General features: G+C 35.6%; 1 protein-coding gene across 4 annotated transcripts; it reads right to left on the minus strand.

The window, feature by feature from the left end:
- Positions 1–623: 623 nt before the first annotated feature.
- Positions 624–8224, minus strand: LOC103327729 (serine/threonine protein phosphatase 2A 55 kDa regulatory subunit B beta isoform). Of its 4 annotated transcripts, none has more exons than XM_008230102.3 (14): positions 7640–8224; positions 5576–5679; positions 5360–5458; positions 5135–5254; positions 4378–4587; positions 4101–4192; positions 3593–3711; positions 3038–3161; positions 2644–2767; positions 1970–2038; positions 1786–1877; positions 1618–1695; positions 1451–1521; positions 624–1322 (listed from the first exon to the last, which is right to left on the minus strand). In XM_008230102.3, the coding sequence occupies exons 1-14, from the start codon at positions 7749–7751 to the stop codon at positions 1186–1188; spliced, it is 1551 nt and encodes a 516-aa protein (XP_008228324.1). In that variant the 5' UTR covers positions 7752–8224; the 3' UTR covers positions 624–1185. The 4 variants fall into 4 exon arrangements, with proteins under 4 accessions (XP_008228324.1, XP_008228325.1, XP_088906963.1 ...); XM_008230103.3 differs by having other exon boundaries at positions 4381–4587; positions 7640–8179; XM_089050837.1 differs by having other exon boundaries at positions 624–1316; positions 4381–4587; positions 7640–8164.
- Between the last annotated feature and the right edge of the window lie 9705 nt (positions 8225–17929).

Genomic DNA, 17929 nt, shown 5'->3' on the forward strand with positions numbered 1-17929 from the left:
CATCCAACTCAAAAACCTAAGATTAAGATTATATTTTTGACTAGTCACGTGATGAGAGAGAAGGTCCCCTCCACCACGGGGAGCTACAATGGATTCAAAAATCAAAACTTAAAACCATTTGAGCCTTTATAACTAACTAAACCCACACTCTTAGTTGAATAACAGAATAAGGGATCATTTCAGTCTCTACAAGCCTCTTGTTAATTTTTCACTTTAGGCAAGACAAACTAAAGGGTTACTTTTGACTGAACCCATCTGTGCTCAAGTTTTCAGTTGAATTAGGTGACAAGTGAAAAATCACCTTTTCAAATTCTTTTCATCTTTTGGTTCTCCCTTCCCTCTCATAACAGAGGTATTAGCAGAGATTAATTTTGTAGTTGCTAGCTTCTACTAATTGGGTTCAAATTCCTGCAACAGCGACTATTTTCCTTCCTCGAACCAACGAATCATGCAACGGTTTCACAAAATTTCTCACCAGGCTACTGGTAAGTATGAATTCAGTCAGCGAATGACCAGCCAAACTCACCTCTCCCAGTGCTGAGTTTAGCCACACCAGATCTCCGGACAGTTGACAGTGAAGAGTGAAAGACTCAGACTCATGATAAAAAGTGAAGATAAACCTCTTCCAAAAGAGAGAACATCCTTAAAGAAATTTCAACCATGACAAAGAATCAATAAAAAAATGAAGAACTGCAAGTTTCAACAGCTCTATCCCACCAAGATTTTTTGAGTAAGAAAACTACATTTTATCTTAAACCTAGTGGCAAATATTGAACATCCTTTTAGTATTTGTTGTAGGAGAGCTACAATCACATTTTCTTCTCCACGTCAACCCAACACAATTCTAAGACATAACCCCACATCTTCTATTTTAAAGAAGATGCAGGAGAAAAAGAAAACAAAAGAAAGAAGAAAAGAAAAAAGGAAAGGGTTAGGACGAGGGGGAAGAAAAAGCAGACGCTGCCCACCCGGGAACAAAATCAGGTTGCTTCCTTGTGGATTCTGTGGCAGCCACTTCTGGACCGTGAGAATAAAACCATGTTCAACGGGTTCAAGGGGCACCTTGAAATGTGAGAGAATTGTTGTGGCCTCCAATTGACTGGTTGGTGGGAAAGGAAGAGAAACCTTCTCCAGCAGCAACCCAAAAAAGCTAACCAAGAAAATACATTTCTCCTTGGACCATCTTTATGCATAGTACATGTACAGGCTGTTAGCAGCAGCACAGGCTATTGAGTTTTCAGTTGGATGCCATGCTAAGTGCAGCAACTTTGTCGTGAAATCAAAACAATTTCCATTTGCATCAACCCCAGGGTTTTCTGCTCCTGTGATAGATTTTGTCAAGGTAGATAAATAATAATGTTTTGAGTAAAAATACTTTAAAAGGGAAAGGCTAACAAGCCAAGAAAGCTCAAATCAATTCAATGGTAAATGGCAAAGAGAAAGCAATTACCTCGTCTGACAACTCGTGTTATACTACTGCTCAGGGACCTGGAAGGCCTAGAAGGAGTCGGAACTTGTCGCCTAAAACAGCACATAAATAATTACATTATCACCAAACTTATCCATAAAAATGAACCGCTAAGTCAAAGATTCCTGATGTCTTTCAGTCAAAATTACCTCATTGGATTTTTGCTGGCCTCCAAAGTTGTTGCTTCAGTGCTACCAGTTCCACAACCAAATACACGGAATAGATTGCTGGGATCACATTAACAACATATTAACACAAATCCCAAAGAATTTTGATCAGAACGACACAGAAAATAGGTACAAGGCAGCAAAACAAACCTGTAAGAACCCGTTGCTACTCGCAAGCCATCACCGCTCAGACAACACTCGAATTTATCGAAGATAGAATCATTTTCATATAAATCACACAGCTGGACACATTTAAACAGGATAATCAGGCTTCAGTCCAACAAATTAGGCACAAGTTACATGTTCACCTTTTATTTGAAGAATGGAATCTCACCTTAGGTCTTAAATATTCATGAACCTGGAAGGTTGTGACGGGACCTGAATCCATATTGATGTCCCATAACTGAAAAATATGTGACACAAGTTAGATACGAAAGCAGGGAGATAAGATCCCAACCTCACGCCACATTGGCGGAGCAAGACATTAAGCTTGAGCAGTTAGCATTTGACATAAATAACACAACTTCGCAATCAGATATCATGCAGAAGTAGCTACTCAAACCATTTAAAGGAACCATCTCTCTTCAAATGATGAAGGAAACCCAAAGACAGGTTTTGAAATTTGAACCCCCCAAAAAAAGGCAGGCTTCAAAAGTCTAGTTCCCCATAAAAAATCATCAATTTTTTTTGGGAGAAGGTGGGAGACAAATAATATCTGCATCACTTTCCGATCACGTCCAAGAGTTTTCATCTGTATGGATAATGCAAACGGTGGGAAGATGTAGTCTTGAGTGAGCTTGTACATAATCACATTAATAATCCTTAAAAAGTCTTTGACATTTCATTTCTTTTTTAACAATTCATGAATGTTGTGTTAACAACCTTTCATCCCAGAACAAAGTTAGAAGACCTGCAAAAAAGAGCCTCACCTCTTTGGTTTCTTACATAAGATTACTAACATTTATGCATATTTAAATCAAGTAAAAAAATCAACCAAAATAAACAAACCTTAAGTGTCATGTAATCACGGCTAAGTATATATCTTCCATCCTTTCCAAACTTAATATCTGAGATTGAAGCAATAATCTCTGTGAAGAATGATCTAGCACCAGGCGCTTCCTGTTCCTCAAACCTGTACACAAGATATTTGAACCAACAAATTTTGTAACATAAGTGATATGCTAATAACATATTGAGATCTACTAATAATTGGAGAAAAAAAAAAGGTGCAGTTTTTCATCTTTTCCCCCCATTTAGTAATCTATAAGACATGGTAACCAAAACATATCATTCTTCTCTCCAGTTTTCACTTAACAACATCCTTATTATATTCTGTGCCTTTCTTTTTCATGGTCAGCAGACTACAAGAAGATTACGGTAAAGTAACAAGGAAAATGCTTACAATTTAGCATGAGAATCACACAAAGCAGACTGCCGCAAATCAATGAGTCGAATCGAGCCTTTGGAACTGCTATAGGCTAACGTATTGCAATGGGTAGGGTGGAACTCTGCGGATGTTATCACCTCTACAATAATACAAAATGTTATTATTAAACAATTTGAAGCCATTCATCAGAGGCAAACAAACAAACCAAAACAGAAATCACTAGTATGTTGTAAATAGGTTCCTTCAAAATTCATAAACCAGACCCGATTAATTGTACACGGATAGGCTGGCTGTATGAGGTAAGGTATATAAAATTTTCCTTTAGATCTTGTTCTTTTCCTTTTCAGTCCAAATTGCAACTAATCATGGCTAAGTTGTGATCAACTGGCAAGTTCTCAAAAGCCTTCAGCCAGAAGCACGAAAATGCAATGGTGTGACTGCACACACTTTCAATAATATGAACTTCAACTCCAAGCACCAGAAATACTTTTTAACTCAAAAAACAGTTACCACTAAAACTGTTCTTAACTTAAATGTAAAACAGGAAGGAAAAAAACCCGAATAGCTTACCGGTTAAATCTTCCATGTTTGCAGGCTTCACATCCACAATATTGAAACTTTGATTGCTAATTTCCAAGTTCCAAAGATTTATTCGCAGATCATCAGCCGATATAAAAGTTTCGCCATCACTAAGAAAAATGCAAAAGAGAGTTGATATACTTTGAAGAAGGATGCCAAAGGTAGTCAAACAAAGTTTCATAATTAAGAGATGTGAAAAAACAAATATTATGGTTTTCATTGATGTTTTCAAGAACATAGAAAACTCTAGAGTTCAATGGCCAATAATCAACAATTACAAACAAGAGAGCCAGCAGCAGGAATTGGATGATGCTGTGCATGGTCAATCAAAAACTATGAATTAACTATACTTGATATGTGAGCAGGCTTAAAACAAGCATAAGAATTGAATAATGTCTAATAAGGCCCTGACATAAGCCCCCAAGTCAACAGAAAGCTGTATTAATAATAATGTCAGACGAAAAATTCAGATACAAGTTCAATAAAGAAGTAGAGGCACCTGTTGTTCGAAATTGAATTGATATGATAATCATGAGCATGAGCATATACTCTTCGACATCTAGCAACTAGGCTAGTCTCGTGGCTAGTTACCTACACAATGAAGTTTCAAATGTTAGTTCCAGACGTAATTCAGAAAATAACCAATATTACTTTAATAAACAAAAAGAGAAGGGTTAAAAACAACATAATGAAAGGTCTAGTTGGTCACTAAATGAACTGCACCAATGTGCTAATACAAGATACAACAATAAAATGTAAAATGGGTTAAATACTACTACCTGTGGCAATCGTAACGAAGGAATGCCCCCTGGTGGAAATGAAATGTCATTGCTCAGACAACTGAATGATCTGTCTGGGCATCCTCCATTTGCAAGATGCGTTTTAGAGCTACCCAAATTACTTGAACTAGCAAGATTGCCATTCCCTACAGCTTTTGAAGGATCCACATTCATTTCAGAAATTTTCTTGACCTTCTTCTCTTGGACCTGTACAAAACTCAACCAGATAAAACAAAAGAAATCAGTGCATGTAGGAAGCACACCATAGTAATAGTCTAGAAAAGATATTCACAGATAAAATGTGGCAATTGTCATCATTTAGTTTCAACCTTTCGGACAAAAATGAATGCACCACATCACAGTTTTATGCAGCATGCCATTAGATTTATACACACATTTGGTAACATTACATCGCATAGTAACCATCTGAATAGCCAAGGTAAAAAGGACATCCTCTTATATGTACAATAGAATTCTTTAAATCCTTCTCAACAATGCGAAGAGTTGACACCCTACACCTACAATACATACAGCTATCTAGCACCATGCATCAACTCAAAGTCCAGACAGCTACATCCACAATACCTAGAGCTATATGCTGGCAATCCATATGTTCAAATTTCTCAAAACAGACTCCAAGTAAAACAATTGCAACGATTCTCTTACACATTATCACATATTTATATTGTATAAATGTAAGCTAGGTATTTGAAAATACCATATTCACTGCAACAAGAGAATGTAACTTTCCTACCTTCCAAAACTTAATTGTTTTATCGTTAGTAGATAGGAGAAACAGGGCACCATTGGCAGTTTGGCACCATCTGATTTTGTTGATTTTCTCCTCTATTTCCAAACTCTTCAGGTAGTCGAACTGACAAATAAAAAAGCACAGTGTGAGTATAAGCAACTTGAACACAGAGACCAAAACTAAGTAATAATGATGGCGATGCATTAGTAACTCATGAGAAAAGAATACCTCAGGTTCATGGCTCTGAAACTCTGTTTTATAACGGAACTCAGGATGCCTACTAATTGGATAATCCATCCTCTCCAAATCCCTTCTGGTGCCACCATTCTACACATTACAACATTCAAATACAATATACCGTTGTAACAAACAAGAAACGGTATTTCAGATTATAACATTCAAATTGAAATAACAGAAAAGGCCTCAAGGGAAGAAAAAACACACATCTTTTGTATCTGTCCTTTCAAATAGAACCACCCGGCCCCCACGGTCACCAGTAGCAAGATGGTCACCAGTTTTATCAAATTCAATAGCAGAAATAATATCAACTGCAAAAAAGGACAGCCAAATGAAAATTAAGAAAGCCCATCTTATCCTCACATTATTTCAAAGAAGAAAAAATAATATAAAGTTGTCAGATGAGTATAAAATACTACTCTAAAGAACATGTAACTTGGACCAAAGCAAACATTAGAATTACATTTATCATAATTGCTGCCCCTGTAACTTTCATTATATTCTTTCTTCTACAGGTAAACTCTCCTTCTAAATAGAAGCAAGAATTCACTCCTACCATGTCAGCTGCTTGCAACTACTGAAAATACAAAAAGTTACAACACCAGCCTTAAGCTAAAGAACAATACAACAAGATCATAGATAAGCCTATATATCACAGAACAGCTGCTCTCCAATCTGAGAAAATAACGGAAGAAGACTTTCTAAACTCTGTGCCAGCCATGAATATCAACCAGTTGTGTCAGATATATGAATCTATTCTTACCCTTACAATCTGTTTTCTATATCCTTTGTATATATTCATTAACTCTTCACCACCTTAACCATATTAGTCTTCCTATCTAACTTGTTCTCACTGATCCTTCTGTTCAACTTTAAAAAAACTCTTTTTGGATCCTTTTCCCATTTTCATTCATCCCTCTGCAGCTCCAGCATTCACAGTGCGTCTATTTTTCATCAACTCATTGTTGTAAAGTCATGTATCACAAGGTTATGATTTGGATTCAATCATTCATTTTGATCATAATATTTTCTTCATTTGCAATCATTACTGTGTCTCATCAGTCGTGACACTTATTATGGGTTTTGATACTCTCACATCGAAGCATTTCTTTCCAACCACATCACTTTTAAAATCTGGTACAAGTCTAGCAAGAAAACGTAATGAGCCACTTCATGTACAGGAATCATCAACTACCTAATTGCAGCATATAAGGTAGCATTATAAACGCACAGGTGGAAACCCTCCCCTTGAAGTGTCCAAATTACAGATTCTAACATGCAACTTTCCCAAACTCAGATATTATTCTCATTGAAAATGGAAAACTCAATGTAACTATGATCAACAGACATCTGCAAAGAAACTATAGGGCGCTGATAAATAAATCTTTCCTGAGACCGTTGCAGATATAGACACGCTTCATTAAAAAAAATATATATATTGCACAATTGTCTTCTGAAAATCAAAACTAACAGTTGGATTCTCAAAACCACAGTTTTACCTTTCTTTGATAATTGGGTTCCTCCAGACTACAAACATAATGATGACATTTACCTAAGCCAGCCAACTAGTTGCAAACCAACCTTAAGTACCTGTCTTTTTTCGTCATATGTAACTGATGTGTAAGTAATGAACAGGAAATTCCACAGCACCATTCAGTAAGCACACAATTAGTATAATGTGGTTACGTTTCCCCTAAATAAAAAATAGATTCATGACAAACATATATCGCTATCTAACCAGTTGTGGAAAGACAGCTAACACTGGTTTTGATTCAAGTCCTAAAACTTCAAGCACGCAGAGGACAGTCCAAAATCACCAACTAAGGGATGGACAATAACAATGATCCAAAACTATAAGGCGCAAATTCACGTGTTAACAACCTAAAAGAACCATTTATAAGACCAAACTAGTGAAACATAAACTATAATCACAAACCCAAGCCACCACTCACTTTACCAAGCTCAGTTCCACACTGTTTCTTCATCAATCCAATAAATGAAAAGAGCAACCTAAACCTCACATGCACACCTCCCCACCAATTTCAGACCCAAAATCCACTAATTTCCCTAAATCAAAGCCAGAACCCACAAACAAACACCAATTACTCGATGACCCAGATGCCGAAACACGAATTACTCGACGACTATGATCCAAAACAGATCGAAATCCCAAAAACAAGCCATGAATGCATCATTTGCATAAAAATACCGATTGGATCCAAAAGGGTCGTGAATGATATTACTCCAAAACTAAAATTTTTGACAAAATACCTTCCTGAACTTCTTCACCGGCCGTCCGCTCGCCGAAGACCTGAGAGAATTTCCACTCCAGAGGCTGTGGAGGGCCTCCGGGAGCTGCGACGACCTCATCGCCACCGTTCATTTCTCGCCGAAAAGCAAAAGTGAATCAACGGGCCAGATAAACCAAACCCCCAAATTACCACCAATCTAATCACCGCATCGAAGATCGCTTTGTGGGTTTACAAGATCACAGACAGTACTGAAAAACCCATATCCAAATAACACAATAAACAATCACAATGATGTCTGGGTATTTTCCAATTCAACCATTCCAACACAAAAACAAAACATAAAAAGCCTCTCTCTTTCTATCTCTAGTACACGAGCTCTCTCTCTCTCTCTCTCTCTCTCTCTAGAAGGAGAAAATTGGGATTTTAAAATTAATTTTTGGGAGAGATTAAAATGACTGAGCAAATGGTTCTTTGGCTTCGGTTGGCTTCGGAGACAAAAGAACTCAAAGCGCACACACATACACACTTCTCCCTGTGTTAAGTTCTCTCTCAATTATGGGCTTCTCTAAGTACTTTTTTTTTTTTTTTTTGGGTTTGTGATAAGATCACCTGGTAAAGTGACAGCTAGGCCGGTTGAGAGATTCTGCTTGGGCTGTGGACCCGTGATGAGTCAAAAGGTAGTGAGAGTGGTGTGATGTGATTGGTTGGTGATGGGGTGCTGTGTCATAAGGCGGTGAGGTTAAGAATAAATAAGGTATGTTGGGGAAAAAAGTGAAAAAGAATTTGGGGATTTTAACTTTTTGAGGATGTGTTGAAAAGGAAAAAGGGGGATTGTGGAGAGAAGGTGAGATGAGATTTCATGAAATGACATGCATGTCCTTGCTTTCCCATCTTTTGGATTTTATTATAATTTTTTACAACCTTTGATAAATTATGAATTTCTTTAGCAAAATAAAAACACTTTTTTTTTGGGCATTTGGGTGGAAATTAAGATTTTATGTGGTTGGTTGCACTTGCATGGGATCATTTATATCATGGGATGTAGAAATGTGTTGGATGTACAAAGTCCCATAACATGCCCTCAATCTCCCAACATATTTTGATGACTTGATCAGCTTGATCTTGACCATCCAATCCAATGACTTTGGTTCCAAATATTTTTCATTTCTTTGACTTTTGCAACTTCTAAGAACCAAAGGTGGTTATTGAAAGATGATCCTAAGCTTCAACTTGAAGGAATTTATATTATGTAGTCTTATCACTAAAGAGATAACATGCTTAATTTCCTCTAATCTTTTGGTTGTGTTGAAGAGCCTTGCTCCTTTAGTCAAAAACTAGAATGTGAATCAAGTGCCATTGGTTGGTATGGACTAAACTAAGCTTATACCATCAAAGCACCAATTTTTTGGTTTTTGTTTTTTGTTTTGAAGAGGCAAAGTAGCTCCACCATAGTAATGAAATGAGTTCAACTTTTTCTTGGCCAATAGGGATTTTATGGAATGACTTCACCTTGTAATGGTTTATATCATGAATAAGTGCAATAAATACCAGCCAATTAGGTGTATGTACTTTTTTCTTTGCATACATGCAATATTGGGAAATGAGTTTTTTTTTTTTTTTGGGTGGTAAATACCATGAGGTGTTTGGGCCAGCTTGAGTGCACCTTGACTAATCCTCAGGTGTTGCAACTGTCGAAACTCAAATTGAGGAACAAACCCAACCTCAAATGGCGGACAAACCACTGGGCCACTCTTAGTTGTTGGGGAGGAGTATTTTTTTACAGACACTGTAAATGTGCTATTGGGTTCAAACTTTTGGGTTCGAACTTGAGGGCATTGGTCTACATGTAAGACCATTTCCACTAGACTCGATCCGGTTGGCTTTTTTTCTTCAATTTTTTTTTGGAGACAGGATCAACTAAGTTTTTTTTAATGGTTTTAGACTAAGTAGGGCAACACCAAAAGAGGCCCAAAGTATGGTTGCAAGCCCTAAATTAAAATATGGGCTATTAGATTGTACATCAATAAACTCACGCCCAACTGGGTTCATTCTGCAAAGCCCCCATTTATGGGTTGGCTGGGTTTAGGGTTTCAGATCCCAAGTTCAGAGCTATGGGCTGTTATTTCTTATTTAGGATTATACTTTCCAAAATTGGCAATTGTAAATGACACTGCATGATGCATGATCAAATTTTTTTCTTGTTTTTTTCTCATGTTTCTGTTAGTACAAGGGATTATCTAAACTATATGAAAAGTAAGTTTCTCATATACACAACTAAGATGCCATATGAGTTCAAATCTGAGACGTCTAGTCTGTAAGTCAATACCATTTTTCATTGGACTAAACCGGATTGACCTTTTCATGTTTATTAAATTTATATAATTGATTTTGTCTGTCTGGTCTTTCAATTGCAGTCTTACTAATGAGAACCTAAGTGTGATTGAAAGAACTTTTGGTTCTTTCTTGAAAATTTTGGAAGCCTCGTGATATAGTTATTTCTCACAAATATGCCATTCAATCCAATTTGGGTTATTACCTCATCAAAACTATACTTTCCTCTCCTAACGTATCCAATTGTTCTTCTAAATAAAAAAACATATCCAATGTTTTTTGTCCTTTTTTATATATCCCACTACACTTTGTGTCTAGTCTCTTCTCTTTTTTTTCTTCTTTCCATTTCATGCTTCACTCTAAGTTATTCTTAAGATATCTAAAGAATGAATGAAATTCTCCATTTAAAAATGATAAAATATATATATATTTTTTTTCTTTTTGGATACAAGCGATATTCTACTTTAAACTAATCTAAACAACGAAGAGATGGAGATTCAACTTGTGTGTAGAGTGAGTAGCAGATATATATTCTTAGGTACAGAACCCTTATTTTAATCCATGATGCACATTTAAGTGGTTCTTATTTTAGGTATATAAGCATCTTATAGCTTTGATCCAAGAATTTGTTCCATATTCCGATATTCGTTTTGTTCCACAATTAATATGAGGTACTTAATATATGTATATTTAGTACCAAAAAAAGAAGAAGAAAAAAAGCCGAAATTCACGTGCATTTGTTTCTAGTTTGTACAAGCATGCATTGATGTGTCACGTTGGGTATCAAATGCGTGACACATATTTTCAATCACCCACCACCTTTTCATTTGGCAGATATTATCACTAGACTTTATAGGCACCATGCATCTAGCAAAGCAACAAGAAAATGGCCTTCTTTTCTCTCAACCACAAGCAACAAGAAAATGGCTTCTTTATTTCCTCCGGAAATTCTTGTTGATATATTTTAAAATTGGCATCTGCCATGGTGCATACAAAGATTTCACGTAACCAATGTGATATAAAGTGGTATAGTGGTCAAGTAGCAAATGGTAGCCTACTAGCAGTGGATTAGTTTAATTCAGAATGCTTGATAGGAAACATCATTGGCGCAATGGTAGAGAAGCCAATTGGTCTTATTGTTGGTAGATATGTTATATGTATGCGAAAAATGTTGAGTACCTGAATGACAAATATATGCAATCACATATAAATCGTATGTATTCAATAAATTATAATTTTACTTTCGAACATAGGTTCGAATTTAGGACGTATAAATTTTTATGGAAAACAGATCACCCACTTATTAATGAAGTAGGTGGTATGGTTTTCCAGGTCTCCGAGCTTCTCCTCAATAGTGCCAACGACGCTAAATGATTCGCGACTTGATTTCCTGATTTTCTCATCCAAGACCGCACACATAATGCAAAGGATCTGTGGCAATCTTTAATCTTGAAGATAATGGGGTATAGATGCCATCTACCCATTTTGATGTTTCTATTGATGCTATTCACTAGTTCTCTGTGTACATCTCTTTACAATTGGCCTATGTATGCATCTATGTTATAACAGCTATTGTACACCATCCTCACTACTTTAATTAAAGCGATTCTATTTGCATTTGTCATGCATGTATTTTACCAATCACATCCGTGATTACTTATTTTATTCTCCCTCGACTCCTCCCGTATGTCATTCTCTCGCTGTCAACTGACGACGGTGGTGTCGTCACGGCCACCATTGGCCACGGCGGATCCGACAACTAAGTCAATATTTTTTTCGACTTTTTTTTTTTGGGTGTAAAGTTTAAAAGAAATTATTGCGAATTAATAATTTTTTTAAATTAATTACTCATATATTGTCTCCCACAACAAGTCTCATCAAATCCATTATATATGCTTATGTACGTCTATTCTCACCCTAAATATTCCCACTAAAAATTATAAATATATGGCTCGTGGCCCTTATTTGGAAATAGATAAAGAATATAAATTCACTTTTTTTTTTGGGTATGAGAATAAAAAAGGGAGTTTCACTGAAACACCCAAAATGGAGGTTGAAATTATAAAAAAATCCAACACCCAAAACACTTTATAAACACACCCAAAATTCATCATTACACACACTCAAAACCCATTTATAAACACACCCAAAAAGTTGACTTTGGGGTTGATTTTGGGTGTGTTTTTATGTTTAAATAGTGCTTGGGTTTTTTTATAAATACATGTCTAGGATTGAGTTTATTTATAAATTTGTAAATAAAAATTCACTTTACCCCAAAGAGATAGGAACACTGCAGCATCATCATTGGAGTATTTAATTCATTTTGGTGTCGGACCTAAAAAAAGAAAAAGAAAAAGGAACAACACAATAAAATTGTGACGTGACAATCAATACCAAAGTGGATATGACGTGTCAATATTTTAGGCAGAGATTTAGAATTTGTGTCTCTGTTTCGCATTATGCAAACATGGATTCTGAGACTTTTCTTAATGATAAGGTGACAGAATAACGTAGGGACTGTAGAGAGCGGTGGCAAGGCTATCTGATTCTGATCATATAATGTTATGTGACGACATGGAGGAGAAAAATGGGCACAAACTAAGCAGAAATCAAGCTAAAAGAAGAGGTAGATTATAAGGCAAGGCAAGACCTAATTATATATTAAGAAATACATGATCACACACGGAAATTAAAATTATTAAGATTTTATTATATTGAGAAACGTTTGGCCTGTAACGTACGTCAATGACATTTTCTATTTAGCTAAACCCTGTTGTTGGAAAATGTGGTTGGCACTTCAAATATACCTCTTGCGCTTTTTAGAACCCTCACCCACCATGCCCAAAAATACCATTTGATAGATAAACCTTACAACTTTGAGTCTTGTATTGTATCTCCCACCTACCAAATTAAAACGATTGCCTAAGCAACCCAACCTGTGAACTCTCATCATCTACAATGTGCTAGCTTAAATATGATGAGGTGACACCCAAAATTTATACAAGATTTAGTGGGACTCTACTAAAAACCATAAATATTTTGGTCAGGTCATGCTAAATAACTTGGTTTGGTGAGACCCCGCCGGACTTCAATGTATTATTCAATGCCTACCCATTGAATGTTTCTCAAAAACTATAATTTGCAAGATGTGTAAATTATAAAAACTTCAACAAAACTGAAAAACTATCAATCCATACTTTATTTAGAAGCTCTGCAAAAACGTGCTCTATTGGTTAAAAATAACATTTGATCACTAATGTATGAGATTTAAGCCTTTAATGACTTTATTAGTGTTCAATTTATTTCAACAATGAAGAATTAAATTGAGAGTGAGCAACAGAGCTTGAAGAACATTATGTGTGGAATGTGGGTTATCAAATTTGGAACTTGGTCAATAAATTAATGAGGTGTTAGATGGATTGGCTCAGATTTTTTGTGTCACTATAAAAAAGGCATTTTTGATTACTAAACCCTTTAGTCACCCTAGCAAATGTCACCAAATAATGGTGACTATTGCCAATTTTTTATTTTTTATTTTTATTTTTTTTAAAGTAGTACGCTCCCAAGTGGTCCTGGGTACAAGTCCCCATGATACATGTGAGTATGAGTTTCCCTCATCCCCCTTCCTAATCTTGGCAAAACAAACAAAAAGTTTTTATTTAAAAAATAATTTACAATGTAGGAAGTTACAATATAAAAGAAGAAAAATGTATGTTAGAAAGTAAAGTAACTACAAAAGTACACATAATTTGATAGGGCATCTCCAACCATAATCTCTAAATGGGGCTCTAAAAATAGTGGATATAGACCCATTTAGAGCTTTGTTGTAATATTCTAGGTTCTAAAATTATTTTTCCCACAATGGGGGCTCTATATTCGAGACTCTATATGAATGTTTTTATGATGTAATTTTTTTTACGTGTTAATTTTTGTTGTTATTAACTTAGTTTTTAATGAACATTTCTACCAAAAAAATAAATCAAATTTTGGAGTTGTTGGGGTCTTTTTCGTCAGAAGGCTCATCCGGGCTTATTGATTCTTGGACCGCCATAGAGTGATGAATCAAGCATTCAATGACCCTTTTTCTGAGTTAGCAAGAACTAGGCCCAAAATACCCCGAGGAAGAAGCAAGTCCCAGGGGAGTACTTTGTTCTTCTTCCAACAACTGCGTGTTTTGTGTTGATATTTTTGGTAGCTCGATGATGAGTTGAAGATGACTTGCTGATGTTGATATGAGATTATATGAGCTTGGCATGAGAGCTTGGAGTGTGGGAGCTAAAGACCCACAAGTTTAGCAAATGAGAATGCATGTGCTCGGCTTGGTGTTTGATATATTTGAGTTTGGTGTTAATAATTTGTTGTGTATGACTATAGCTATGGGGATTTAAGAGTTTCAAGAGAAGGAGGATGTAAGGAAAAACTTGAGGTTTGAAGGCTATGGTGTTTAAAGCTTGGAAGGAAAGAAAAGCTTGGAGTTATGCTTGGTGAGGCTTTATGGAGAAGATGATGGATTCAAGGGTGAGAAAGTAGAAGACATGGTTGTGATGGCTGAGGAATGACTGTGAAGGCTACTGGAATACTAGCAACAACTAAGGAAAGGTGAGTTCTCATGGTTGCTGAGAAGCTTGCAACAACCAAGAGGGGTTGATGGCTGCTGGGATGCTTGCAGCAGCCGAGTAAGAAGTGTTGGTGAAGAAAAATTGGTTGCCTTTACCTGAGCCATGAATGTCAATTTATAGAGGGTGAGGGTTTTCCTTTATTTCTGAGAGGTAAATGGAGGTGTTGGAACTAGCATATTTCCAGTGGTTAAAAGGGAGCACTGGGGCATACTATTTTCCAGCATGTAAAGCTAGGTACCATAAACTGATTATTTCCTATGGGAAAAATGAAGCACTGGAAACTGTTTGTTTCCAGTGGGTAATAGAAAGTGCTGGAAAAGGCTTGTTTCCAATGGGTAAAGCTAGGTATTTGAAAAATGACTATTTCTTATAGGTAAAAGGAAGTGCTTGAAAAATATCTCATTTGCTCACCCACATTGGAGAACTCTAAGTAATGGGCTTGGACTTTGGTGCTCCCAAGTAGCTAGCCAAAAATCTCCATTATCCAAGAGCTTCTGTGGGCTTTGTGGACCTCCGTGACCTTTCACACCACAATCCCTCATGCAATCCCCGTAAATCACATGACTTGGGTTCATGTGAGCTTGATTGGTGATTGGCATGAGAAAAATGTATTATTAGTTTGGAATGGCATGTACGCTATTTCTATATTTATTTAATGAATTAAATCCCAAAATACAGCTTGGATTAACGCATAACCGACCATATATGTTATATTGGGCTTTAAATGTCTTTGGGCTTCCAGTGACTTTTTTGGGCCTCAACAGGAGTAGTAATTCTAAAGGTAAATTATAATTTTAAAAAATTAAAAATCGACATTTATACCCAATTTATAATTAAAAAAATTAAAAGAAACATAGAAAATTTGAAGTAGTAAATCTAAATGTAAATTATAACAATTGAAAGCAAAAAAGAGAAAAGGAAATATCAAACAAAAAACACAAAAGGGATAGACAAAGCCTTTCATTTGGTTGCTGTTAAAAAAAAAAACATTAAACAAGCCGGATGTATGTTGCAACTTTTCAAAATGTGGGACCTATTTGGGCTCTAAGGGCTCTATCAGAGTCCACAGATTTAGAAACAGCTCCGGTGAGGCTTTATGATGTAGGGCTCCAAATCTCTTCCATTGGGGATGTTTTTTTCCACATGAACTCTATCGCCCCAATTAAGATTAAGACCCCCATTAGGGCACTTCCAGCAGTGAGAATGTTGTCATGGCAAGGGGCTAATGACACTATTCACGGAAATAGTGTCTGCCTTTGCAAATAGTAAGTTCAAGTTTCAGCAGTTGCCATGGCAAAGGGGTACTATTCAATTATTTATTTTTTTCACAAATTTGTTTATCTAAATAATTAATTTGGACAATATTTTCAGATGAGATTTTCTGATAAAATATTCGGATAAGATTTTCAAATAAGATTTTCGGTTTCAAATTTCAGATAAATTTTTTTTTTCAAATTTTCAATTTCATATAAATTTCATTCTAGCTTCCAATATTGTTTTAGCTTCCAATATTTTTAAGATTTTAATGTTTATGTTTTATGTTTAGTTATGTTTGGTTTTTTTTTTTTTTATGTTTTGGTTGTGGTTTGTTTGTTTTTATATTTTTGATGCTTTGGTTGTGGTTAGTTTTTTTATGTATTGAATGTTTTGAATAAAAAGGAATTTTATTTAATAGTTTCTTTGGTAACTCAAAGAAAACCAATACTACTAATACAATAAAATACATGAATTTCAACTAATTTTTAAAACAAAACATTAAAATACAATGAAATGAAAAGGCAAGCAAACTAACTTAAGGGTTTTCATCATTTAACCAATCCGTATTGCTAGATCCATCATCACGAAAAAGTCTTCGTCTCATAATAGCTTTTCGTTCTAGCTTCCAATATTGTTTTGTTTCAGAAGACATGTGGCTTGTATCCATGGCCATGGTTTCCCGATCCTTCTTCTTTTCATTTTCTTTGCGTTGATACTCCCTTTCTTTGCGTACATACTCCTTTTCTTTAGCAAATTCTATTGCCATTGCCCTATCGTCTTCTTGGACTTTCTTGTCTATTTCAATTCTCAAGGCGCTTTGCCTTGCAATTTCCTCCAAAAATTTAGAGGTATTACTCGTAGAATTAATTCCTCGCTTTGCCTTCGCCGCCTTCCTCCTAATAGGCCTCTGCTCCCTTTGAAGGGGTGAGTCTTCACTCATAGGGGATTCCATAAGTGAATCCGAATCTTGTGAATCATGGAGTGGCGTCTCGTTTAACACCACCGTTTGAGCCGTTGGAATAATGCTAAATCTCTTACAATGCTTCACCACCTCCCAACATTGGGTATGGTTGAATTTTTTTTTCCCTTGTCCAATAGCACCATACCACATTTGAGCTTGCACAATCTATATAAAAATAAATTGAATAAGCAAGGAACTTAAAAAAAATCTTGGTAATGCAAAAAAGATAAACATATGAATGAAAATCCAAGAAATATTAACAAAATATAGAGAATGCAAGAAACATTCAAATAAATATTAGAAATACAAGAAATATAAAAATTGCAAGAAACATTCAAATAAATATGGAAATACAAGAAATATTAACAAAATATAGAGAATGCAACAACCATTTATATAAATATTAGAAATACAAGAAATAATAACAAAATATAAAAATTGCAAGAAACATTTAAATACATATGGAAATACAAGAAATATTAACAAAATATACCAATTGCAAGAAACATTAAAATTAAAATTAATAGGACATTAAAATTAATAAAATAAAAATTACAAATAATTTACCTCATCGCTTAGATTTTCCCCGCTTGCATGGTTATTCATCGCTTTTGTGAGGGCATCTCTCCATTTCCCCAACTCTTTGTTGAGAAGTTTCCACCGACTTGACAATGCGCTTTCCGTACGGGTGGAACCCGATCTTTCAACAAATTCGTGAAGAATTTTTTTCCACATTTGACTGAATTTCATCTCATTATCCGATATGGGATCATGACTAATTTGGACTCAACACTCACACAACAAGACATCTTCCATGATGCTCCATGCCCCTCCGGTTTCTTGAGAAAAAGCCATAATGATAGAGAAAAATTAAACTTGAAAATGAAAACAATTTAGAGTAAAAAGTGAAGAAAATATTGAATAGAAAGTGAATAATAGTTGGAGAAGGAGAAGATGTATGAGAATTTGTTGTTAAAACTGAAGAGTAAGTGTTGGTATTTATAGAAAAAAAGTCAGTATTTTTTGGGATTTTTTTACAAATTTTACGATTTTTTTCATCATTTTTGCATGGAAAAATTCGGGCCGTCGATTAGGTGACAAGGCGAAATCGGAAGGATGAGAGGCCGCCACGTCGCACATA

The sequence above is a fragment of the Prunus mume genome, linkage group LG4, assembly GCF_029339155.1.
Source record: "Prunus mume cultivar Tortuosa linkage group LG4, ASM2933915v1, whole genome shotgun sequence".
In the NCBI taxonomy this organism is placed as follows: domain Eukaryota; kingdom Viridiplantae; phylum Streptophyta; class Magnoliopsida; order Rosales; family Rosaceae; genus Prunus; species Prunus mume.